Source organism: Cervus canadensis, chromosome 8 (genome assembly GCF_019320065.1).
Source record: "Cervus canadensis isolate Bull #8, Minnesota chromosome 8, ASM1932006v1, whole genome shotgun sequence".
In the NCBI taxonomy this organism is placed as follows: domain Eukaryota; kingdom Metazoa; phylum Chordata; class Mammalia; order Artiodactyla; family Cervidae; genus Cervus; species Cervus canadensis.
Genome location: NC_057393.1, coordinates 91,076,588 through 91,102,874, shown reverse-complemented (window position 1 = coordinate 91,102,874; position 26,287 = coordinate 91,076,588). Strand labels below are relative to the sequence as shown.

At 47.8% G+C, this 26,287-nt stretch overlaps 1 protein-coding gene across 2 annotated transcripts; it reads left to right on the top strand.

The window, feature by feature from the left end:
• Positions 1 to 79: 79 nt before the first annotated feature.
• URB2 (URB2 ribosome biogenesis homolog) lies at positions 80 to 25,321 on the top strand. Of its 2 annotated transcripts, none has more exons than XM_043477185.1 (10): positions 80 to 295; positions 2,064 to 2,202; positions 4,238 to 4,414; positions 6,288 to 9,609; positions 12,249 to 12,409; positions 14,439 to 14,549; positions 15,046 to 15,288; positions 18,858 to 18,945; positions 21,492 to 21,631; positions 24,873 to 25,321. In XM_043477185.1, exons 2-10 carry the CDS (start codon positions 2,077 to 2,079, stop codon positions 25,068 to 25,070), a joined length of 4,566 nt encoding a protein of 1,521 aa, XP_043333120.1. In that variant the 5' UTR covers positions 80 to 295; positions 2,064 to 2,076; the 3' UTR covers positions 25,071 to 25,321. The 2 variants fall into 2 exon arrangements, with proteins under 2 accessions (XP_043333120.1, XP_043333121.1); XM_043477186.1 differs by lacking the exon at positions 24,873 to 25,321 and adding an exon at positions 23,051 to 24,866.
• Positions 25,322 to 26,287: the final 966 nt, after the last annotated feature.

Below are 26,287 nucleotides of genomic sequence, written 5' to 3'. Positions count from 1 at the left end.
GCTCGGCTGGCGATGCCTGGCGCGCGCGCCGCCCCGCCCCCGCGCTCCTTCCGCCCCGCCCAGCACCGCCCAGCCCAGCCCTGCGCGGAGGGCTTTGGGCGGAAGAAGCCAGGCCCTCACGTGGTAGCTCCGGGGTCGGTCCCGGCGTCGCTCCCGCTGTCGCTGTCAGTCCCCTCGAGGTCCCCGTCCGGGACTGACCGCCGGGAGAGCTCCCGACTCGGGGACTGCCCTCCGACCAGTCCGCTGCCCCTCACGGCGGGGCCTGTGTGAGTTCCTCACCTGAGGTGGCCTGCAGGTGAGTCCCCTCCCGGCCGGCCTTCCGTGCGAATCGCGGCTCCTACCAGGTGACCACGTCCCTCCAGGTGGGCTCCCCACCAAGGCACGGCCCTCCCCGCTGGGTCGCTCCTTCGGCGGCCTCTCGTCTGGCTCCTGGCTGTTAGCTTCCTTGAGTTCCTCAGGGTTCCGGCGTGTGAACGCGCAAGGACGGACACGGCTTTGCGCTCCTCGCGGGTTTGTGGTCCTCAACCCGGCTTTCCACGCCCGCTCGCAGAGATCGTTGCGGTCACCGGGAGCCCAAGGTTGGCAGGTCTAGGAGAATTGTCTGGGGCGTCTTTGTAGCTAGTTCTTCAGACGCCTTTTAAGTACTTTGTAGCTGTCGTGATGGTCGTGATGGCTGTCTAACATTGAATTTAGCAGTTAGTAACGTTTGGATGTATATTGGATGTTTTGACACACGGGCAGACTGACATCTTTTGACTGTTCTGGTCTCTGTAGCAGAGGAAGGGTACTTTCATTCCTTATTCCCTTGTAAAGATGCCTACTGAGAATTAGTTCTGAAGGTAGGTCTGTAGAATTTTGGACCCCTTATATTTAAAAAATCCAGTGATCCAGCTCTGAGGAGAGCAAATTCTTTTCGTTTGAGAGTATTTAAATTAGAATCGTGAGGCTGCGATTTTTTTGTTGTTATTTGTAGTGCTGTGGTCAGTTGCCTCAGTCGTGTCCGACTCTTTGCGACCCTATGGACTGTAGCCCACCAGGTTCCTCTGTCCATGGGGTTCTCCAGGCAAGAATCCTGAATTGTGTTGTCATGCCCTTCTCCAAGGGATCTTCTGGACCCGGGAATGGACTTGCATCTCTGTGTCTCCTACATTGCAGGCATATTCTTTACCCACTGAGCCACCTGGGATCTCTTTATTTCAGTGTTAAGTATCATGAAAAACTTTCCCCTTTGAGGAACTGGCTTGTTTACTTTTATATAATGAAAATGATTTAACCTGATATGTTTTCCATTTTTATTATGACTTTTAGGAAACTCAAAGCTACATTTACCTCAGTCTTATAGGATTATAAGTGGTTGGTATGTTTGTATTGCTGCTTTAGTCATCATTTTTTTAAAAATTTTATTAAAAAAATTTTTTTAGTCATCATTTTTTTAATATTGTATTTTTCCAGCATTAATTGTATAACTACTGTATCCTGTAGAGTCTTTATAAGCAGTGTATTTTGGTAAATTAATGAAGTTACCGTTGCAGCTGAAATAAGTCTATTGGGACTGGGTTTATACTTTATTTCTTTTGAACTTGGAGAAATATTATCATTTCCAAATACTGCTTATCTTTTTAAATTGTTTAATGGAGTGTATCCTAATACATACTGTACAGTATGTATATATTAGAACATTTTTGCAGTAACAACCTTTTCAATCTAAAGCCATGTGTGAAAATAAAGTAATTTGAGTGTTCACAAGTAATTTGAACACTTTGGGTTTTATTTTAGCGAATTCCTGCACACTGATCTCTGAGGATGTGATGTTTGCTCACAGCAGGAATACTTGTACACATGTCTGTAATCCATCTTCTGTCTGCTCTCATGTGAATTTCTTCTAGAAAACTCAAGCATCTTATATATTGACTTCTGTCCAACAGTGTTTTAATTCATTGAATAATTTTTTTAAACGGAGTATAAGTTATGTAGACAATAAGGTACATAATATTCATTTTTGGTGCCTATTAACTTTGATCTTTATATAATGTTTTTTTTTTTTCCGTTGCTTTAAATTGTAGGTAAAGTGCCGAAATGGCAGCTGTTTATTCTGGCATTTCTGTGAAACTTAAAAGCAAGGGAACGTCCTGGGAAGATAAACTAAAACTAGCTCACTTTGCTTGGATTTCCCACCAGTGTCATCTTCCAAATAAAGAACAAGTAAGTTTAATGTGAAAGTTACATTTTTCCAACCTAAACTAATGATCACTTATTAAATTGCATATTGATGTTCAGTTAAAATTTTAAAAGATTAGAGAAAAGGTTGGAGAAGGAAGCATAGTTAGAAAGTTAAAAGTTTCAGTGAGAAGAAGTTAATAGATACTTCGCTAACAAACTTTTTCTGTTACAAAACCTCAGCATTTCTTTTATGTTTGGAAATATCTCTTATATTCCAAATTATGTGGGTGTGTGCTAAGTTACTTCAGCCATGTTCAACTCTTTGTGACCCTATGGACCATAGCCTGCCAGGCTCCTCTGTGCGTGGGATTCTCCAGGCAAGAATACTGGAGTGGGTTGCCATGCCCTTCTCCAGGGGATCTTCCCGACCCAGGGATTTAACCTGCATCTCTTATATCACCTGCATTGGCAGGCAGGTTCTTTACCACTGGTGCCCCTTGGGAAGCCCCAAGTGCATCAGTGAACAAATTTGGACTGGGGTTACAGGAATTAGGTTCTGAGTCTGTTGGCAGTTTCATTTATTTGTAAATCCTAAGTGATGCTCCATAAGCAATTCTTATTGGTGCTTTTTAAACATGTTTGGAACTTGATGAATCAAAGGTTGGGAAGTAGAGAAGCTTTAGCATTTGTAATAACCCAAGGGAAAATAGATTATAAACCGATAGATTAGAAACAAATTAGGAACCAAGAAAGACATGGTTCTTTGTTAACATTTCTCAAACTTATCTGACTAAGAAAAACTGTTAATATAATGGAGACACCAGGATGATGAACTCATTAAATTGGATTAAATTGGTGCCTCAGCAGTAAAGAATTCACCTGCCAGTGCAGGTGATATAAGTTCACCTTATATCACACAGGAGACACAGGTTCGATGCCTGGGTCGGGAAGATCCCCTGGAGAAGGAAATGGCAACCCACTCCAGTATTCTTGCCTGGGAAATCCCATGGACAGAGGAGCCTGGTGGGCTAAAGTGCGTGGGGTTGCCAAAGACATCAGACACAACTTAGTGCTAAACAACAACAATAAAGTAGTTCAAAATGTGTGAAAGATGGATTTCAGCTGTTGGAATGATGAGATCCACTCTGTACAGCACCAGCAGAACTAGTAGTTTCTAAATCTGGCTGTGCATAAGAATCGTTGCTGCCTGAGTGTCCCCTGACAGCTGTGGCAGGCAATTTGGTCAAGGTTTCCACTCTTCTTGGGAGAGTGTTTTCCTCTTAGCATTTGCACTATTCATGCTGTTATTGACAGTTCTGGTGTCTTGAGCTGAGGCCTCACCACCTTTCCTTGTGTTTATGAATAAGGAATCATGTCACAATAATGAAAACTATCTTATGTTCAGCCCTCCTTCTAATACAGCATTTGTGAATCATTCATGGAAGATGCTGTCTTCTGAATGCAGGAAGTAGGTTTAGAGATGAAGCTGCAGGTAACTCAGGAAGCCAGGACACAAACTCTGGTCTCCTGACTCTGCGTCTTTGCTTTTGTGTGTCATTCTTTTTGTGGCCATCCTGAGCAATTGTTGTGCTTTTAACTTTTAAAATTTAAAAGTGATTAGTTAGAAGAAACTGTTTCACTTGAAACTTTTTATTGGCCCCAGGTGAAGGCAAAATTAGTTTTTTTCTTTTTTCTTTTATTTATTTATTTGGCTGTGCTGGGTCTTATTTGGGGCACACAGTATCTTTGTTGCGGTATTCAAGATCTTTTAGTTGTGGTATGTGGGATCCTGTTCCCTGACCAGGGATGGAACCCAGGCCCCCTGCATTGGGAGCATGGAGTCTTAGCCACTGGACCACCAGGGAAGTCCCCAAAGTTAGTTGTTTTTTTTTAATTGATTGTTTAGTAAACATATTTTAAGGTACCAAAACATAATATTACCAAAGTTAAGTTTTAAAGAAAGTTCTTCCCCCTGGCAGTTGTATTTGGTTATTCATGGGATGTCCCTATAAATGTCCAGTGTTTTTCTTGATAAAGAAATTCATTTATTTTTAAGTATATTTTTTTCCAAATTCAGGTATTGCTTGATTGGGCAAGGCAGTCGCTGGTTGCATTTTATAAGAAAAAACTTGAACTGAAGGAAGACATTGTTGAAAGGCTTTGGCTCTATGTAGATAACATTCTACATAGCAGAAAACTGCAGAACCTCCTCAAGAATGGAAAGACAGTTAACCTTCAGATTTCCCTCATCAAGGTAATTAACAGTTTCCTGTGTTATCGTGTATGTGTTACATGTATCTCTGTTGATTTCCTGCTAATGCCCGAGGCTTAATTGTCTTATGGTTAATTATATCAAGATGCAGAAAATATAAAGGTAGGAGGGGAGATGGCTTCCCAGGTGGTGCTAGTAGTAAAGAATCCACCTGCCAATGCAGGAGATGCATGAGACGTAGGTTCGATCCTTGTGTCTAGAAGATCTCCCGGAGTAGGAAATGGCAACACGCTCCAGTATTCTTGCTGGAAACTTTCATGGATGGAGGAGCCTGGTGGGGTACAGTCTATGGGGTGGCAAAGAGTCAAACGCGACTGAGCACACACACAGCACAACAGCAGGGGAGAAGAAAAAGTAGTACATTTGGAGTTATAATAATGATTGATATTTATTGAATGCTTATCAAGTTCTCTACACCAGGTGTCCCTAAGCCCTGGGAGTTAGGGACTGGGCTGTGCAGCAGGAGGTGAGCGGTGGGCAGGCCTCATCTGCCATGGCTCTCACTACTGACTGAACTAAGCACTTTATATTATTTAATATTGAATAAAAGATGAGAACTTTTTCATAAGCTGGTTAATTACCTTTTTAAAAAATTTTTTATTTACTTATTTATTTATTTTTAATTACCTTTTTAATTAGAGAAGGTATCCAGCAAATGATGCTACTTTATACCTTTTCCCCCCCACGTTTTTGTTGGACTAGAGGGAGATCAAAGGTCAAAATCTAAATGAGAATTTCCTCAAAGGTTTCTGACTCAGTGGGCAGGAGAAAAGCAGTAGAGGCTGCGAACAGAGGAATTAAATGGTTGATGCCTGATGGTCCACAGGCTTTAGTGGTTCTTGAAGTTATGTTCTGAATTGCGTCATTTTTTAAAATAATAGGTCAGGGGTTACCAAACTGGATTATTCTGAATGGTCCTTTGGGGATGTGAGAAGAAATCTCACATCTTTATATGATCTTTAAAAGGCCACCTTAATTTTTATGTATGCTTTATAATTGTATAAAATACTCGTACTATGGTGCATGTGTGTAATTTATAACCTTATCAGGTATAAAAGTGGAAAAAGTTGTATAATCAGAAATATTTGGCGATTACCGTAGTAGAGTGCTGGCATTTAAGTACAAAGTATTTTTGGTTCAGCTTTTCCAGAGCCAGCAGATACATGGATGGAGATAAACACATCTGTGTCATTGGGCTACTCATAACTTAGCACCTGGGATAGATTTGATTCTCAGATGCTGTGAGGCTGTAAGCAAGTCACATAGCCTGTAAGTGAATTTTGGAATCTGCCTGGCCCTCATGATTTCTGGTTTTTGTGAATTTCAGAATTTTGAAAGCTGTAGACTGGGTTTGCTATTATCATAAGTAGTAACTGGCAACGTTTGCTTTCTTCTTTTAAGAGTGCCTTTTGCTTTGGTTTTTTTTAGATACAAACAGTATTACTGATTATAAAAATGTGTTTTGGACCACAGAATCATAACCAAAGGCCACTGCCCCATCTACCAGTAGCATCTAAGTTGACTTATAGGTTTAGGTTCCAAGAAAACATGAAGTCTTTGGACTTTAGGCCTTATAAAACTTTGCTATTTAGAAAGGGACAGAAGATATATAAAGGTATGGAGCTCTTTTCTTGATTTATATTGGTAGGAGATGGATGTGTGTAGGAATTAAGACGGGTCCTCTGCCTTCCTTTGATGTGCTAAGGAAAAGTCAAGTTCATTTAGATGTGCTAATCTGGGCATTTCTTTCTCATTAAGATCAGGGCAAGGAATGAATTTGCTCATTGTGTTGTGTCTTTTGAGTGTCTGCGGGTTTAGGGTCAGTGACGAGTTTCCTTTCTTTCTTAATACTCAGATCATCAATGAAAGAATAGCCGAGTTCTCTCTTTCGGGATCCCAGAGGAACATATGTGCTGTGCTGAGCTGCTGCCAGGGTATCCTGTCGACACCCGCCCTTGCTGTCATCTACACGGCCAGGCAGGAGCTGATAGTTGAGCTGCTGAGCCAGCTCTGCTGGTCGGCCTGTCGGCAGCCAGGAGCTGTAACACCCCAGTTGTTTGAAGTCATTCACCTGAGCCTCGGCCACTACCTCTCACTTCAGCAGCAGCAGGTCAACCCGAGGCGCGCCTTTGGGGAGTTGACTGGGCACTTGCTCCAGCCCTGCCTGGTCTTGAGACACTTTCTCTCGGGGGGCACATGGACTCAGACTGGCCAAGGCCAGCTGCGGCCAGTGCTCGGCCGGGACATTAGGAATCAGATTGAGGCCGTGCTTCGCGGTGGAGCTTTTCAGCCCGAGCTGCTCCCTTCGTACAAAGAGGAGCTCTTGGACCAGCAGCAAGGCGACTCAAAGATGGGGGCCATGAAGAATCTCCTAGCTCCCCTGGGCACTATGATTGCCAGGCTGGTGGATGCCGGCTCCTGTGACCCTTCCCTTCAGGCTTTAGTGGTGGCCAACTCCGTGGCCTTGCTGTACAAACTCTTTGTAGAGTCTTACCTCAAGGAGGGGAACCAGCTGCTTTGCTTCAAGGTGCTGCCTCGACTTTTTGGCTGCTTAAGAATTTCCCACCTGGAGGAGCAGAAGCAAGCCCTGTCCGTGTCCGACTGGACCACAGAACTCCTGGTTGTGGAACAGCTTCTAAACTCAGTGGCCAGTAACACTATCTACAACATCGCTGCTGACCGAATCCGGCATGGTGAGGCTCAGTTCCACTTCTACCGTCGTCTGGCTGAGCTGCTGCTAAACCACCCACAGGCCCTCGTGCCGGCCTGGTTCCGCTGCCTCAAGGTTTTGCTCTCCCTGAATCATATGATCCTGGAGCCAGACCTGGATGACCTGTTGGCTTCAGCATGGATCGATGCAGAAGTCACAGAGTTGCGGACCCAGAAAGCCCAGGAGGCACTGATCCACATGCTCTTCCAGACATATGCCAAGCTCCGGCAGGTGCCCCGGCTGTTCGAGGAGGTGCTGGGGGTGCTCTGTCGCCCCGCGGCCGAGGCGCTGAGGCTGCCAGTGCTGGCTGCCGGCCCTGCCGCGGTGCTCCAAGAGTGCCTCCCGGAGCTGCCCATGAGCCAGGTCCTGGACACGTGGGCCTGTGTGCAGGAGCGGTTCCAGTCTCTGGTCTTGCCTGGCTTGCAGGGTGACGAGGACATGGCCCTGAAGTCCCTGTCGCTGAGCTCGCTGCTGTACTGTGTCATGGTCCACGCGCGGAGCCTGGATGCTGGCTCACCCCTGCCCGTGGTCAGGCGCACACAGCAGGCCATGGATGGGTTGCTGCAAGGCCTTGTGAAGCCCCTGCTGGACCTCCTCCGCAAGCCCTGGCCCTCAGCGCCTGAGCTCTGGCAGCAGAAGGTCGGCGACTCTGCCCTTCTGCTCGCCCACACCTGGGCCCAGGTGGACACTGTGCTGCGCTTGAGCTGCAGCCCGTACCGCTCTGAGCCCGGGGCCCTGGCGGGCGCCGCCCCAGAGCCCTCGGGCCCCCTTCCGCTGCTCCCAGGCGTGGAGGCCAAGCATTGGGAGGAGATAGAGGAGTTCACGGTTCAGTCCAACTCCCTCGGTCGGTACTGCTTGGAGCAGCTCCACCTTCAGAGAATGAAGAACACCTTACTGCAAGCCAGTTTCCAGTCTGAAGAAGCCCTCTGTGCTCTGAGGCGTGATGCTGCCTACATCCTGGGCTCTGGGAGAGCAAGTATGATCCGGGGGACATCAGCTTCCTGGGACGGCCAGGTCGGGACAGTGAGTGCGCTCACCTACCCCATCGCCCACTGGCACTTGGTCATGTCCAATCTCATGATTTTAACATCATATCTTGGTCCAGATGACCTACAGTACCTGGCCAGCATCCTGCTGAGAACTTTGCCAGTGAGCAAAGCCCAGGAAGGCTCAGCGGAGGAGGAACCAGATATCACACTCGGAAAGATCTCCCAGGCCGTCCTCCACAGCCCTCTCTTCCCCGAGATGCAGTCCCTCCACTCCGCGTTCTTCCTGGGCTTGACCGCGCGCTGCGGCAGCATCTTGTGTGCCGCTGCCCGGAGGCAGCCGGCTCTTCTCCGCCAACAGCTGCCCTGGCTCTTTGAAGAGGATTACATGGTCATGGCTCACTGGGAAAGCAGATTCGCCAAAGTTGGATCTGAAGGTGTAGAGCCAAGAGGAGAAATTGCCCAGAACGTACTCTCGTTGGTCAGGGGTGACTCCCCCGTTCAGCTGGAGGGGGAGCAGTTGGAGAGCACCCTGCAGCTTTTGGGGGTTCTTTCTGCTCTACAGCTGGACAGCCTCCTGGCACCCTGCCACGTGCGCTGTTTCCTTCTGTTACTGTGTATGGCCGTCTCCTCGCCGGGCAGCTCTTGCTCCTCCTCCCTGACCCTCAGGTTTCTGAGGACGTGCTACCAGCTTCTCGGTTGCCTGCAGAGAGGCAAGAGTGCCCAGGCAGTGCTCAGGGTCATGTATGTTAGCGATATCTTTGAGATCACACTGACCTCCTTGTTCAGAGCCAGCAAGAGGTTTCTTGTGAGTGTGGATGACCCCTCTTGGCTGGAATTCCTCCAGGTGGTGGGAACGTTCTTAGAACAGCTCCTGCAGATGCTCATCCAGAGAAAGCTCAGCCTGGGGCTCAATTTTGGGAAAATCCTTGCATTCCTCTCAGGGCACCAACTGCACAGTGAAGTGACTTCAGGCAAACGGTCAGGAAATCAGACTCCTCTGGGCCAGCAGCTCGTGCTGGTGTCCTTAACCAAGGTGTGCCAAGTGCTGGGGCCTTTAGTCAAGGAGCAGAAGCAGCAGGACGAGGCCCCGGAAGTGCTGCCCAAGCTGTTGGAGGAGGCGGTGCTGCAGGCGGGGGCCCTGCTCCAGCACTGCGTGGCCCCTGGGGCTCCGGGCCGCCTCCCGCCCGCTGTCATCTCGTCCGTGGGCTCGCTCTTGGAGGCCCATGTGGCCCTGCGCTCCAGGCACAGTCGGACAGATGTTTCCAAAGAGACAGACAAAGGGCTGTCCGCTTACACTGCCCTCTACCAGACCATCTATGCTCAGGTCCTGTTGGAGTTGCCAGCTCTGGTGGGAGATCCCCCATCTTTCCAGGCAGCTGTGCAGTTTTTAACTCTGTTCATTTTGGTCCCAGAGCTACACCCTCAGAAGGATTCTGTGTGTACCTCCGTGTTTCATTCTGTGAGAAAAGTCCTTGCAGGTGAGATGTTTTCTCTTGAGCTCCTTGCGTATTGCAGAGCTTTTGGTGAAAGGTCCCTGAGCGGCAGCTGTTTTTGAAACAGGTGTGCGTTTCAGAGGGTACTGCGCCGGGAGCTGGTAGACGCCATCCCTGGTGTTTGTCTCCAGCGTCTCCCTTCTTCGTGCATGTGAACGTTACCCACAATTGTTTCCCCACTTTTACACAAGTAGCAGCCTTCTAGATACAGTGTTTCGCACTTTAGTTCCTCACTTACTTTGGAGGTTGTTCTAGTCTGCAGTCTGGAGTCACTCTTCTCTGATGGAGTCTCTTTGTCCTGGCCCCAGAAGCCAGCGTAGATGGCTTCATCCCGGTTTTAGGCCCTCCAGGGTCAGATCTTCAGCACCACCAGTGGACCTCAGAAAGATTCACCTGCCAGCTTTTTAAAGTTGCAGGTGACTTAATTTATAGGGAACCTCATGAAATTCCTAGAGGGCGGATGTCATCCCCCAGGCCTCAGTGGCACTGGCCATTGTGGGGCCGTGGGTCCTGATTACAGCGGCTTGGCCTGTGATGTCATTGCAGTGTTTTAGCTGGATGTCACCCTTGCAGGCCAGCTAATCAGGACCAAAAACCCAGCCAGTGTCCTCATGCAGAATCCACTCCCTGCTGTCCCCAGGTCAGAGGTCAGCAGACCAGAGTCCCTCCCTAACTTGATCTCCTCAAGGTAGCACTGTCCCCAGTTGCTGTGGGCCTGTTTTCTTCTTATTTGCTTGTTATTGAGGTGGAGGCTAGTTAGGATCCTCTGAGCTGGGGCAGGGGGCCCGCCAGCCTAGCCCAGCCCTCACAGTGCACACTGACCTCTCTCTTTCCTGGTGGGGAGGCTGTGGTGGCAAGCTGGGGCTATGGTCTGCTCACACACACAGATGTTCTTGGGCTCTGCAGGAAGAGAGGCCTCCTGGGCCACGGCCAGGGCAGAGGGCTGCTCCCTCTCTTTGTGGTCTGCTCTGGGTGCGGACTAACTGATGTGCCTTGGTCACGTGTTCTGTGTTCTGTTTCACTCTGTCAGCGACTCTCTTAGGGAATGGTGTCACCTTCTTAATGGGTAAAATCCAGTCTTCTGTTAACTCATTTAACACTTCTGTTAGAGCATTTAAAACCAGTGTCCTGAGAAATGGCCCCTGGTGGTCTAAAGCTCTGGCCCCCTTCCCCTTTGTTAGATAGAATGGAGTGTCCTCCTTTATCCCTGAGACCCCTGTGATTGGAGGCAGCTTCTGAGTCCTAATTATGTGTCCCTGGACTTGTGGTACCTTTTACCCCGGAGACAGATCTGGGTCAGGGGGTGAGGCCTCATACCCCACTGCACCCCCAGATCACAGGCCTGAGTATTGCCAGGGTTGCCATGGGGGCAGGCCTCATGCACCTAGACTTGCCTCTAGAAGGGACCAGGGTGGTGAGAGGTCTGGAGGAAAGGCCTAGGATGGTGGCCCGGGGCTTCGGGCTTGGAGAGGGAGGGTTAAGGTGACTACCTTGGTCCTTGGGGGTGAGTCAAGTAGGTCTCAGCTCAGAAAAATGAGCATTTGTAAGAAATGCTGGCTGACAGGAGAATTGACTACCTCGATTCAGTTATAAAAAACCATCACGTTTAAAAATGCTTCCTATATATGTGGAACTGTGTCCTCCGCACAGATGGGCAGAAATGAATGAGGTGTTGGTTTTGACCTAATTTAGTAAACAGACGTTCACACAAATTACCTGAGTCACAGGGTGAAGAAAGGCTTTGAAGTGACCAGCACGGTGGACTCTGGCAGGCAAGGCCTCCCAGGGGATGGGTGAGGCGGGGGCAGCGAGGTCACGGTGCCGACGTTCAGCCATCCAGTGTCTGACCAGCTATAGGAGCTGGTGCTGTCCCACCCGTTTCACAGATGGGAGAGTTGAGGCTCAGGGAGGTCACACCTCCAGGATCCTGCGGCTGTGGGACACTTGGACCTGGATGTTCTCTCTCAGAGCCCTGGGCCTGTCCACCCGCCCCCAGTGCTGCGCGTAGTAAACAAAGACTGGGGCATAGGAGGAGCTTGCTCAGGGTGGGCTCATCTGCTGGCTGGAACAGTTACGCTGGGGTCAGACCGTAAAGGGCCTTGGGCCCGCTAACTGTGTGCTCTCTGATGAACCTGTGGACCCTGGGTGTACTTCATAAGACTGTCCTGCATTAAGTAGGGGTACTGGGGTGACTGCAGCAGGCAGGCGCCACGAGCCTGGCTTCTTTCCATCCCTTCAACATCCCCATCTATGTAAAAGTACCATCCCACCCCTGAGCCCCTACTGATTTCATAAAAGAATACAAGAAAAGTAGAGAAGAGTATGAAGCAATTGTCAGTCACCTGCCTCCCACGGTCCAGAGATAAGCCCTGCTAAGCATCGCCATCATCATCATCCTGGACTCCTTGCACTGGGTGCACAGGAGCTGTGGGCAGGGCGCAGGGGCCAGTGTGAGAGGGCAGTGTCAGGCTGTGAGCGTGCCCTGCTTTTTCACTTGCACCATGACTCTCTCCATGTCCCCAAGGTGCTGGCCCTTACTGACTGCACACCACTTCATCGTACTGAAATGGTTTACTTAACCTGCCCTTGTCTGCCATATCTCAGCAGTCCTGTTTCCCTCACAGATCCTGCGATTCCGGCTCAGGTAGTTGAGGAGATTGAGCCTCACCTGGGAGCCTTGTTCACCCAAATGTTAGAGGCTGGGACGACAGAGGACTTCCGCATGTGGCTGCAGTGTATCCTCCAGGGACTGGATGTCAGTAACCTGTGGAGAGCAGATCTGCAGGTGGGTTGCTCCTTTGGCTTCAGTGGGGAAAGTTAGGAATGCCTGTGTCAGCGCTGAATGATACAAACGTGCAATATCAATCCGACAGAGACTGTAGGCCCCGAGGAGTTTGGGACAGAGCTGTGGACTCGGGAGCCCAGGTCCTCAATGCATGGAGGCTGTTTCCAAAGGGGAACTCTTTCAAATTAGAAGTGTGTTCTTATCATATGGAATACTGTTGGGCTTCCCAGGTAGTGCTAGTGGTAAAGAACCTGCTTGCCAGTGCAGGAGACAATGGAAGAGATGTGGGTTCGATCCCTGGGTCGGGAAGATCCCCTGGAGAAGGAAATGGCAACCCACTCCAGTAGTGTTGCCTGGAGAATCGCCAGAGGAGGAGCCTGGCAGGCTACAGTTCATAGGGTCGCATAGAGTCAGATACGACTGAAGAGACTTAGCATGCATAGCACGCACACACTCATAATATTGACACACAAAAAGTTAAGTCCTACTCTCCATTGCTTGAGATCACTCACCTCATACTTGTGAAAATGTTACTTGGTTTGGTCGCATACCAAACGTGGCTCCCACTTGAGACTCTCAGGGTAGCGAGCTGCCCTTGGGCCCCCTGCCCCAGCCTCCTCGGTCGTTGCTAATGAAGCCCTGCCTTCACACTAGGTCAGTGTGTCCCGGGAGCGTCTGCAGAGCCAAAGTGCTCGGGTTTGGCCCCTAACCCCCTGAGCAGCAGGCCGGCTGGAGGCTGTCGCTTGCACAGGAGGGCAGAGCTGGGGGCTCACTGGGTCCCAGGCTCTCTCTGCTTCACGAGGGCTTTCTTGAGTCCTGGTTAGAATTGGCACCCAGAGTTGGGTTTTGATGTGAGTGGGAGGAGAGCTGGTGGGAGGCAGACTGGGGGCAATGGGGAGCTGGCCTCTCCTCCATGTGAGCGCCGCCACAGCACGTGCTTGCCTCTTTGGGAGTTTGCACTGTGTGTCTGTGGCCCTGAAGGCCTAGCTTGGAGAAGCCTCTGGGCTTCCATTCAGTCAGCCAGTGGACACAACCCAGGAACTTCAGTTCAGACCTGGCAGGGACTGCCCTGGCATTCAGTGGTTAAGACCCTGGGCTTCCACTATGGGGAGTTCGGGTTTGATCCCCGGGCAAGAAACAGATCTTGCATGCAGTGTTTATTTATTAAAAAGAAAGAAAGATACCCATCAGCTAGTCAGAGGAACGCCGTGGAGGAGGTGAGGCTGAGCTGAGCTCAGAGATAAAGAGGATTTGGATGGAACTGGGGTGTTGCTGTGGAGACAAGGGAGGTGGAATGGGTGAGTGAGTGGGGAGATGGGTGGCAGGGGTGGGCAGTAAGCAGGCCCTTGATGGGGAGACACAGCCTGCAGGGAGGTGGAGAGGGGAGTGGATCTCAGCAGAGAGAGTGTGGGTGTCTGGTCAGAGGGAGCAAGGGCAAAGCGCAGAGGCGAGGATTTTGTGGTGGGGGAGGCTGCAACATTAGGAGAGGAGGAGGGGCCCCCATGAGGCCCGAGTTCATGGGGTGAGACACCCACATGGGTCACAGTCACTTTGCTTCCTTCTCATGGTTTAGAACCATCGCCGGTCATCATGGCACCTGGTCTGCTTGTCATACTCTGCCCGCGTCTCCCGCTGGCCGTGCTTTTTGTCCCTCAGCACAGATGGGTCTCGTGGGTAAGGTGCAGTGGCGGCCTGGTGACAGTGCCGTGATGAACGGGGGCTCCGATTCAGGTCTCCGCAGACTCTTCTGTCTCTCCGTCCTGGCATGTTTATGTGTTGGGCTCAGTGAGGCGCTGCAGAGAAAGCTCTTCCTCTGCCACCATTCTGCCTACTCAGTTCATGTATTCCCTCAGGCGGTGTAAAGGATGGCACCCTCAGGACTTGACCTGAGCTGAGTCTCATTCCCACCCCAGCGTGGGGCTCCGACGGGCTCTGCTCTGTCACAGCACCGTGACTGGTCTGCTTCCTGAGATGGGCCTCCTTCCAGAGCCAGCTCCTTCCACTGCTAGTGTTTTCACTTGTCCCCTAGGCTGTGTTGTCGGCTGCGACATTGGTTAAGTTACTCCTGACCTGTCCATGCAGTGACGAGAAGGCCCGTTTATTCTGGCACGCGTGCCCGCAGATGGTCATGGCTCTGACGGTGAGTACCTCTGGGCTGTGCAAACCCCTGTCCCTGCCTTTCAGTCACCTCTGCTTCTGTCACGTGCTGGTTTTCTGTCACGTGCTGGATTTATTATGCAGAGCGTGTTTCTGGGGCTGTGTCATGAAGTCAGCTGTAAGCACTGTGATTACAGCTTGTGCTTATGTCATTATCAGCTCTGAGTCTAACTTGTGCTACATGAGCATGGCCCTGGATTAGCACATTCTCAGGGCGTAGGGTCTAAGCCTTCTCTCTGATCTTCTGTTTTGTTGCTTTGTTGTTTCCCTGGGAATCTGCATTAGTGGGCAAAGCCCCTTTGTACTTAGGTGTGGGTAGGGGGAGCATCAGGAGGAAGAGGGTGGGAGTGTGAACGGGGGTCAGGGTGGGACCTGGTCAGTGCTGGAGTCTGGACTTTCTTACCTCTGTCACTTCGGCTTTGGGGCTATTTCCCTGGAGATTTGCCTTCATTTTCTGTCCCTTGTTCCTTGCCCTGTAGCTGCAGACCCGAGAGGCTTGTCAGGAGCAGCCCTCGGCCCTGGCTCTGGTCGGGCCTGTCTTGGAAGTCCTGGCTGCGCTGCTGCGGCAGGGGGAAGGGACCATCAGCAACCCGCACCATGTCAGCCTGGCCTTCAGCGTCCTGCTTACCGTGCCCTTGGACCACCTGAAGCCTGTTGAGTACGGGCGTATCTTCTCGAGGGCACACAACGTGCTCTTTTCAATCCTGCAGTGTCACCCAAAGGTGAGGAGGGCAGGGTGCATGTGGGCAGGGAAATGCACCCTTCAGAAGAGCAGCAGCAGGAGGAGCGTAATGGGTTGCAATCATTGCAATTTTTGCTTCCAGTGGTTTCCAGGGCCCAAGTGGTTTCTAACACACAGGAGTGTTTGACGTTCACATCAGGCTGTGTTGAATCTGACACTTCAAACATATCTGTGTAGTAGGTGTTTCTGGAGGCCCATTAGAAATTATTCTGTTTTTGCAGTTGTTGTTTAGTCACTAAGATGTGTCTGACTCTTTGTGACTGTGGCCCACCAGGCTTCTCTGTCCATGGGATTTCCCAGACAAGAATACTGGAGTAGATTGCCATTTTCTTCTCCAGGGGATCTTCTCAACCCAGGGAATGAACCTGCATCTCCTGCATTGCAGGCAGATTCTTTACTGTTGAGACATGGGGATCATATATTTAAATGTCACTCACTGGCTTAGATCTCATCTCAGGTTTATAATTCAGTTGGATACAGTGAGTGAGGCATCCTGAGTTCTGGTTTTATAGTATGCTGCTTTTTAAATAAAGTGAGACTAGGAACAAATGCTTCATAGAAGAGACTTCAGTTCAGCTGACATTTACTGAACATGTGCTATGTGTCTCGTTTCACCCCTGCAGCAACTCTGTAGTCAGTGACGATCCCATTTCATTGGTAGAGACACTGATGCTCAGAGCTCCTGAATGATTTGATCAGTGTCACCCCGCTGAGTCTGAATTTTAGCTAGAAGACTGGATTTCCTTGACCAGTGTTTGTTTTGCTGTGCCACTGCTCTACGTGATACATGGGAACTTCTAAATAGGACAGATACATATACACATAGGCACGTTCAAGTATTTTTAAATGTTTTAATGCTCTAAGTTTGGAGACCTGCCAATAGTGTAGTTTTTGAAAAATTTATTTTTTGGTAAACTAAGCACTCCATCCAATGTCCTCCCCACTTAACAATCACCTTTGGCCCTGCCCATCTTGTCAGCATCTTTGTTTGTTAGATCCCTGCTGATTCTTAGATTACTGTGTGACTGTCGCGTATACATGCAATAAAGTGGAAGTGAAGTTGCTCAGTCGTGTCTGACTCTTTGCGACCCCAAGGACTGTAGCCTACCAGGTTCCTCCGTCCATGGGATTTTCCAGGCAAGAATACTGGAGTGGATTGCCATTTCCTTCTCCAGGAGATCTTCCCAACCTGGGGATTGAATCCAGGTCTCCCACATTGTAGGCAGACGCTTTACTGTCTGAGCCACAGGGAAGAGGTCAATACCAATCAATTATAAGCTGGAACTGCAGATCTTGCAGAAGCTGTGGGATTTCATGCAGCTTTTGAAAGTAACATTGGAAAGCTGTGTGCATCTCCTGCAAAACCAGTGATGAATAACCATTGAGCAGAATTAGACCATTTAATAATAGGAGAGAAGTGACAAGGATAACAACATGGTGTTGCAGTAAAGAAGGATGTGACCTGTGACAGCCTGTGGGGCACATTGCGGGGAGCAGGGCCCGTGCGTTGGGTCATGTGTGTAGTAGGTGATACAGAAGGGTTGATCCAAACCCCCGGCTGGAATCTGCTCGGGTGAATCTGAAGGGAACAGCACAAGTGAGCCCAGCCAGGGTACCCGGCAGTACAGCAGCTGGTGCCACTCTGAGCTTTTGGTATCTTTTACCTTACTTGACCCTCATGACAACCTGTCACTATCCTCAGTTTGCAAGTGAGGAAATAGGCACAGGAAGACTCAGTGCTCTGTCCAGGACTGCATGTTCAGCCGGGTGTGAGCTCAGGTGGTCTGACCTTGGGTCTGTGTGCTTCTCATCACTGGCATCAGGATGAAGCGAGGGCCTCAGTACGCGTGGTGACACGCTGACAGACTTGGCAAGATGACTTCTTTCTGAACATGTTGCTGAAGTTGATGGTTTGGCATAAAGAGTGGTATATTATGCTCTCCAGACCTTGCTTGAATAAACTGTACCAAAGAAAAGAGTCCTCGCCTTTGATTCACTCCTTGTTCACCCTGGGCCTTAGAGCAGTGCTGCCCAATAGAACTTCTCCTGGGCTGGGGGTGTTTGTACCTGCGTCTCCCACGGGAACTGCTGGCCATGTCTTGACCGTGTGAAATGTGGGCTAGAAATTGTATGATTAGGAACTGAATTTTAACTTAATTTAAATTTCAGTAGCCACATGTAGCTTGTGGCTGCTTTATTTGACAGTGTCTTGCTTTGATTATGATCTCAGGATCAGTTCAGTTCAGTTGCTCAGTCGCGTCCAATTCTTTGTGACCCCATGGACTGCAGCATGCCAGGCTTCCCTGTCCATCACCAACTCCCAGAGCTTTCTCAAACTCATGTCCTTTGAGTCAGTGATGCCATCCAACCATCTCATCCTCTGTTGTCCCCTTCTCCTCCTGCCCCCAATCCCTCCCAGCAGCAGGGTCTCTTCAAATGAGTCAGTTCTTTGCATCAGGGGGCCAAAGAATTGGAGTTTCATTTTCAGATCAGTCCTTCCAATGAATATTCAGGACTGATTTCCTTTAGGATTGACTGGTTTGATTTTCTTGCAGTCCAAGGGACTCTCAAGAGTCTTCTTGAACACCATAGTTCAAAAGCATCAGTTCTTTGGCACTCAGCTTTGTTTATAATCCAACTCTCATACATGAGTACTGGAAAAACCATAACTTTAACTAGACAGACCTTTGTTGGCAAAGTAATGTCTCTGCTTTTTAATATGCTGTCTAGGTTGGTCATAGTTTTTCTTCCAAGGAGCAAGTGTCTTTTAATTTCATGGCTGCAGTCACCATCTGCAGTGATTTGGGAGCCCCCCAAAATAAGTCTCTCACTGTTCCCATTGTTTCCCCATCTATTTGCCCTGAAGTAATGGGACCGAATGCCATGATCTTCATTTTCTGAATGTTGAGCTTTAAGCCAACTTTTTCACTCTCCTCTTTCACTTTCATCAAGACACTCTTTAGTTCTTCTTCGCTTTCTGCCATAAGGGTGGTGTCACCTGTGTATCTGAGGTTATTGATATTTCTCCTGGCAATCTTGAGATCTCAGGACGGTTGAGTATAAAAGAATCCTGTGTATAACTTAGATATCATTTTTCAAGATAAAGTCCCAGCCAGACCTTTTCATTGCTAAAAAATGAGAAATTTTGTTTCTCATTTTAAATGGGTTTGCTTTATGTAATCTTTTTCTCTAGTGGCCATTGTACTTGAATACATTGGCTACTGTACTTTTTGTTATTTGTTTCTACCCATATCCAGAATGCACCAGAAACAACTTAGAGTGAAAGACAGATTCAGTAAATTCTAAACTAGGATCCTTCATTAGATTCCTAAAGTTATGCAGTGTGGGAGCCCTACTCCAACCATGAAAACAGGATGTAAAGCAGTTAAGTAGAATGAGCATTTCCCTAGAAAGTCCTGGCTAGAAGGAGTTGCTGCAACTGTTTTGAGTATTAAAGTTAAGAAGGAAATAAATACAACTTCCTTTAAAGTAGAACTTGAAATAAACAGTTGCCTCTGTATTTTTATATTCTTTTGTCTCTTATTGCAGGTAATGCTGAAAACTATCCCTTCTTTCCTGAACTGTTTTCATAGATTGGTGTGTTCAGTTATACATGAAGGACGGCAGAAAGATACAGGTAATTCAGAGAAACGGTATTATGCACAATTTCAAATGTGTTTATTTTACAGGTGTCTTTGGCCACACATGTTACCAAAGGTAAAAAACCACCCAACTTAAACAACTCAGTGAAGTTTAAATAAGGTACATATTCAGATCATTAAAGGAATACTCAGAACAGTTTTTTAAAATGTCACATTAAAAAAAAAAACTGTCACAGTTTTTACTATATCCACAGCAGTGAATGCATTTGACATCCCCTAATTGAAATAGTTCTTTTCTGGAGGAAAAAAAGTGTGCGGATTCAAGAACTACCTCTGGAGCTCGTAGGTCAGTGGGGATATTAAAGGGGAGCAGGCAGTGGCCGAGCCAGCTCATCACTCATCTTATAAAAGGGTGGAGTCTCTGCAACTCACCATTGCCACTGTATCTCGGCAAGGTCATGTTTGTTTAACAGTGAAGCAAACTGCCATATGGCAATCGCATAACTTATGTGTACAGCTGGTTTTCCAGCCTTGAAGTTGGTTGATTCTTGCTAAACTTCTAATTTGTGGGAGATTCTCATTATTTAGAAATTTGCATATAAAGTGAAGCTCTCTATACTGTGCTGTTTCAAATTTTTGTAGCATGAACATACCGTGTGATGTGCCTGGCACAAGGGTGGGTGTGCTGGGTGCTTGGGACTACAAAGGAGGGCCTCGGAGCTCAGCTTGGAGGGCATCAGGGGGGAAACCCCAAGGCAGTAGTTCTGGACTAGAAATATATAATCACCCAAGTATATGGTGGTAATCCCCACTTGTGAATCAGGTTAATGGGTTTAGATTTGGAGATTTAAGCTACTTAACCAGTTACCTTTTGCAGAAGGAGAAAAGGTAAAGTTATTACTGACTGTAATTCCCAAGTTATTCTGCCTAATTTTGGGGCCAGCTAGTAGCACGATTAGGTATTTCGCCTTCTCTTGTGACTTTTTGAGTCTATCTGGCAACAGGATTTGGAAACAGGCTCCTGGCCCTGTGCTGGCCGTGGGCGTGACCCCAGCTCTGTGCTCAGGCTGCTGAGATCAGCTCTGAGCTCACGAGCAAGAGCCTGGCTCTGGCTGTGCCGTCCACTGCGGCAGCGGGCCTGGTCCCGGCCTGGCGGTCAGGGTGGGTTGGATGTGTGCAGCATGTGGTCATCAGCGTGCCCTGAAGTTTGATCTTGGGCTCTGGGTTCTGCCTCGTCGTTGCTGGTGTGGCCCAGTCACCTCCCGTCAGGCCAGACTGGGCTCTCTGATGTGTTCATGGCTTAATCGCAGAGCCTGTTAGCTGGTTATTTTTTTTTATGGGTGGTTATACTCTTTAATGGCCACATGTTAAATTTGGACTGGAATAACAGGTGCCAGGCATTCCTGTGTGAACCACATGTGTCTTCAGGGTTTCAGGAGGGAAGATGTGGTATAGATTAGAAGCTAAAGAGGCTCACTCATGGGTGCCACTTATTGACGCGTTCAGTGGAGTGATGGTAACCGCTGATGCATTTCCATAAAGTAGCGTTCACCGAGAAGAATTGCTTATGTGTAAGATATCTGTGTGTATGTTCAGTGTCTAAAAAAAAGCATTGTGCATTCCAAAAATTAAGCTCATTGTTGCATAATATATGTGTGAGAAGCTGCATCCGTTTGAAGTATATACTTCAGTGAGTTTTGATGGATAAATTCATGCAGGAAAGCACCATGACAGTTAAAACAGCATTTGTTTCATCCTCAGAAGAGCCCTCTTGGGGTCCAGCCCCAGCCCCTGGCAACAACCAATGTGCTTTTTGTCATTATAGGCTTGTTTGCATTTTCTAGAATTTAATAAAAACAGTGTATTACTATGCTGAGGGAAAACCAGGGAGGTTGCTCTGCTGTGCCGGGGTACCCGGCCCACCCTGCTGTGACAGACTTGGGGGGGCATGTGTACCCTGGGTTGTGGTACATTTCAGACTGTTAGAATTCTGAGGACGAGTTTAAGGCCTGGGTGATCCTGGCACTCTAAGGTGGGAAGAACTAGGAGTCTGAAATAAATCTGGGAAACTGGGTAGATCTAGTAATGTTAGTTGAGTCATATATATATATATCTGACTATGAAAGAAAAATCCTAGACAACTTTTGAAACTTAACGAGGCAAAGACACAATTAGGCCATCTTATTTTTAGAACCATTTGATATCAAAAGCCATTTTTTAAAGATGGTTTTTCTTTTTTCTCCCCCATTTAAATTTTTCTTTTAGATATCCGTCTCCTTTTTAAATACAATAGCAATCCTAGATTCATCCTGAAATCTTGGTTATTCTAGTTCATCTCTTAAAAAAACAATCGTGGACTCTTGAGTATTGTAAGTGTTCTTCTCTTTGTAATATAGATAAATATTTGGATACATTGTCTCCCCCTAATTCTGTCTTCAATTTGAGCCAATTAAAGAGTCTAGGAAAACAAACAAAACAGAAACAGAAGGTTTGAATAACTGGGGCATGTTGAAAGTGTAAAACTGAAGAGTTAAAATGCACGGTCTCTGAATTAATCGGCCTGGGAACGCTGCCCCCACAGGAAACGCAGAGGGCCTGCCGGTGGTGCTGGAGTGTGCCCGCCTCCTGGAGCGGATGTACAGCCACGTGGCGGCGCACGCCGAGGAGTTCCGGGTGTTCTCCCCCTTCATGGTGGCCCAGTATGTGGTGGAGGCACAGAAGGTAGGCCGGGCCGCCTGCCCCCGAGGGTTTCTGCTCACAGCCCGCGATCACAGGCCTCCTGGTGGTCCTCCCTGGTGGCAGCTGCCCCGTGACTGCAGCAGCCCCACAGGGCCACCGAGACGGCCACACACAGACGCAGAGGCTGGCGGCGCGGGGCTTGCCGGCTCCTGCAGCCACCCTTAGGTCTCTTGTGCTCCAGCGCAAACCCTGGGCCTGCTTTGCTTGGTCTCTTGGGTCGTGAGGGAGAGGAAAGGAGGGACCCAAGTTCTAGAGCAGGAGACAGAAAAGAGGTCCTGGGGTCCCTCAGCAGCAGAGGGCTCAAGGGTTCATTGTGCATGTGACTCAGCTGCTCTCACTCAAATAGGTGACCTGGGGAAGATCCTGGTAGACTTGTTCAGTCAGATTAAAGGCTGTAGTCCCAGATTGTCTGACTTTAGGCTTCTGGATAATTCATTCATTCTTCAGCAGTGATCTCACTTTGGCATGTCAATGTGCTATTTTTGTAATTCCACAAGACCCCCTGTGACCTGTGTATTAAGTTCATTATAATACTTCATGTCTTATTTGTTATAATGGAAAGTCAGAGGCTTAAAGTACAGTATGTTCAGGTGTGTATCTGTCTACTTGTGTAGGATATCTTGCTCCCGATAGAATATCCTATTGTGAATCTTGTAAGACTGGTGGTAAGCAGCTGGTAAAGTGTTACATTAGAGGAGTCAGCGTTTCCTCAAAGGAGGGTCATCTGAATGGGATTCCTCAGAAGCCTGGCATGGTCTTGGCTTCCGTCCGGACCCTGTTTCAGGGCATTTCCACAGCCCTGACCCTGCTCCCTCCATCAGCAGAGATGCCCATCATGTGGGCAGGTGGGTGGGTGGCTAGGAGGCAGGTGTATGGGAGCCAGAGCTGCACGCAAGAGCCCTTTCAAGTCATCCTTTGAATGAGATGTGGGCTTAGAGTTTGGTTTCCTTGCATTTATTTAGCATTTTTATAGACTCTTGGTATTTCCCAGGCAGTCATTAATGTGAGAGCTTTTGATGGAACACGAGCTGAAGAACAGAATGAGACACCACAGTATCACTTACCTAAGGACAAGAGGGGAGTCTGTAATTTGAAGTGTGAAGTCACTGATTATCATCCCGAGATTTACTGTATGAAAAGTCTTTTGCATCTCAGCCTCATTATACATGTCTAATTTATGCATATCAGTATTTTTTGATTTTTAATCTTGAAGACCAAAGGCTTTGGGAATTATCTCAGGGAGTTGTGTCCCAGAATCCATTGGCAGGACAGTCTACGTTTTACCTTTATAATTTGTTTTTAATATTGGTAATGAAAAAAGTATTCCATGTGCATTAGCAGCTTCTACTGAGAGAACCATAAATCTTTTGAGACCAGGAAGACATGTTGTTTTAATTACAGGCTGGATGGCAGGGGTAGCTCGCCTTCCCCTCGAGTTCTGGAGGCAGGTGCCGTCGGTGAAGGTGTGTCAGTGATTGGGGCTGATGACAGCGAGACAGCCTCGGTCAGGGAGAGGCAGCCGCTGCTGAAGACCTTGTTCCTTCCATGCAGTGCTGTGTTACCCTGGGTGTGTGTCAGGGAAGTTATGGTCACTTTTATCTTCTCTTTTACCCATAGATCAGATATACAGTTTTCCCTCTTTATTGATAGCTTTGAGTAAATTGTTTGCACTACTCACCTGGCCTAGGGTCCTTTTAAAAGTTACCTAGAAGTGTTTTCATTCATTGGCCAGTGTTGTAGAAACTGGCTTCCCCCGCCTTGTTTTCTAAATAAGTTGTCTAATGTGAAGATGTGCAGTGCTTGTGTTGTCCCGATCCTACTGCCTTCCTGTTCCCGCACCCGACCCCACCCCATGCTCTGGGCTTTGCCTTCACCAGGAGACGCCAGGTAAAAGGATTGTGACATCTGAACTCCAGCACTCGGTTCAGATATCTGTTCTGCCCCTGGGGAAATAACTGTGCCTCTTCTTGCCTTTGGAAGGGGGATTATTTGTTTAGTGAGTGATGTGAATGAGTGAGCAAGTTCTCACCCCAGCTAGTGAGGCTAAGGACTTCTGTTTTTAGTTTGTTTCATTTTTTCTTTCCTTCTGTAATACCTTAGTATGGAATCACAGACCAGTCATTCCTCCTGCTGTCCTTGAATGTTCTTATCATCTATAAAACAATAAAATTTAATTAAGGTGATCATCTGTCAAATGCTTTTTGAGCGATCATGTGAAAATAACCATAACTGTGAAAAATAGCATCATTAGTGGTAGAAACAAATCGCCTCTTTAGGACTATGCCTCCCAGAGGGTACCTTGGTGAATCATGCTGCTTCTAGTTAATAAACTGTATCCTTGCTAGAAGCTGCATGTTTGCAGAGAGGCCTGAGCTGCTAGGTCATCAGGACACTAATAAAGAACTGGCCACCCCCCAGGCTTGTCGGCCCGAACCTTCCTGCTGCTTCTGGTTGCAGCTGCTGCGGTGTGCAGACTCTGTGCAGCCCAGGTCCCGCTGGAGCCTGCGAGGCCCTGGCAGGGTGAGCAGTGCCTGCTGTCTTAGCCTTTTTGTCCAGATACCAGTCTGAATCTCTGATCTGAGAGTTTGTGCCAGTAGCAGATGTGGTCATCTGCTAATCTGCTAGTCCAGATCTGAACTGCCCACTTCTCCTGCTGTGGCTCAGATTTTGGTTAACCCAGATTCTTTAAATGGTAATTAGAAATCACATCTGATGCTGGGCCCTGGGACGAGATCTATCAGGGATCTGCTTGGAGAATGCTGCCCGCCTGCCCTGCTCTGGGGAAGGTGGTGACTTTGCTGCCCTCATCCCACAGGTAGGATAGCTTCCAGTGAGACTGGCCACATGGAAGAATGTGACCCGTAAGGTGACTGTTACTATACGATTTTTAAATCTAAAGCTTCCAGTTTTCAAACACCCCTGGTAAGCACAGAAGCATCATTTACTGAATAGCAAAGCCACCTCTGTGCTTTCATGATGTTTTACTCCAGGTTTTTGTTGGCTTGAGTTGACCTCTATTTCCTCCAAATAAAAACTTTTAATATTCAATTAAGTTACGTGCAAAATGACATTTTATTTGTTTATTTATTTATTTTTTAAATGACGTTTTAAAAGGAGCATCTTTTCTCAAATTGGCAGCCAAAGTTGGACTCCCTCATCAGGTATTCTAGGGCCTGGCATCTGCCTGTTCACTCTCACAGATAAATGTATCCCCTCATCCCAGGTCACTTTGTATCCGGCGGTGAAAGTCCTCTTGCAAGAGGGTATCTACCTCATCCTGGACCTGTGCATTGAGTCTGACATCCAGTTCCTGCGGGCCTCACTGCAGCAGGGGGTGAGAGACGTCTTCAAGGAGCTGCATAGTGACTATGTGAAGTACCACAAGGCCAAGCACGAGGGAGAGAAAAGATATGCTGTCTAAGCTGTGCCAGGACATGCCACCATGGCCCTGGGCCTGGGCGAGCTGGAGGATGTCGGGCTTCAGATGCTTGAATTCACAGCATTGAAACATATGCAAAATCCTTTGGGGTTGATATAATATGTATTGCCTTTTACAGTTATTTTTTCATACTGAATATTTTTTAATGTATTTTTTTAATGCAGTAAACATTACAATAGCATCCTGAAAATAGATCCTGGTGAGTTGAATAAAAATTGCCAGATCTCCCTTGTGGCTGTTCTGAATGTGGTTCTTTGTTAGTCCAGCGGTTTAAGGTCCCCTCTTCCCGCTAGGAACTATGTACTCAGTTGCTTAGTCATGTTAGACTCTTTGCAATCCTATGGACTGTAGCCAGCCAGGCTCCTCTGTCCATGGATTTTTCCAGGCAAGAGTAGTGAAGTGGGTTGTCATTTCCTACTCCAGGGGTTCTTCCCAGCCCAGAGATCGAATCCACATCTCCTATGTCTCTTTTGTTGGCAGGTGGATTCTTAACCATTGTGCTACCTGGGAAGTCCCTAGGAATTATGTAGGACTTGTTTTTTTCACTTCAGGTACATGGTTATATAATGAAGCCCAATTTAAATCTCTTTGCCTTTTACGTTCTTCAAGCAACATGCGGCATGTTCTTGACACATGGCTTTTCTGCCCTCCTCTCGAGGAGGTGCCTTCCTCCTGCACCTTTGGGTGGAGCTGGGCACGTTGGAGCATTGAGACGTGGTTGGCATCAGCCGGGTGGCTGCTCTGGGCGGGGATAGTGACCCCTACTGTGCAGGTGGATGCTTGGTGAGAAGATTCTAGGCCTGGGGTTCCATGTCCTTCCTGCTTCCGCACACAGAAGTTTATTTTGGAATTTTATTTTCTTCTATTTTAAATTTTAATTTAATATTAAATACTCTTGTTTTTCTCATATTGCCTAAGCAATACATTCCATCGTAGCAACCTCAGAAAATAAAAATAAAGGAAAAAAATGTAGAAATATCCCGTCTTAGTTGCCCAGACAGCCACAATCATCTTTCCACCCATGCATATATATATATGTAGATGTGTGTTTAAGTAAATGTGTAGTTGCTAAATTGGATCATAAATATATATTTTTTGTTGTAATTACCTGGCTTTTTTTCATGGGTAATAATTTAGTAACATCTTAAGGACTATACAGATACTAGACACACTTTGTAGAGGCTGCATAGTAATCTGCT

Bases quoted from the DNA above. Each gene is read 5' to 3' on its own strand.
- URB2 (XM_043477185.1), top strand. From the start codon at position 2,077: ATGGCAGCTGTTTATTCTGGCATTTCTGTGAAACTTAAAAGCAAGGGA. The intron at 12,410-14,438 runs GTGGGTTGCTCC...CTTGTCCCCTAG, and splicing joins TGTGGAGAGCAGATCTGCAG to GCTGTGTTGTCGGCTGCGAC. The intron at 14,550-15,045 runs GTGAGTACCTCT...CTTGCCCTGTAG, and splicing joins AGATGGTCATGGCTCTGACG to CTGCAGACCCGAGAGGCTTG.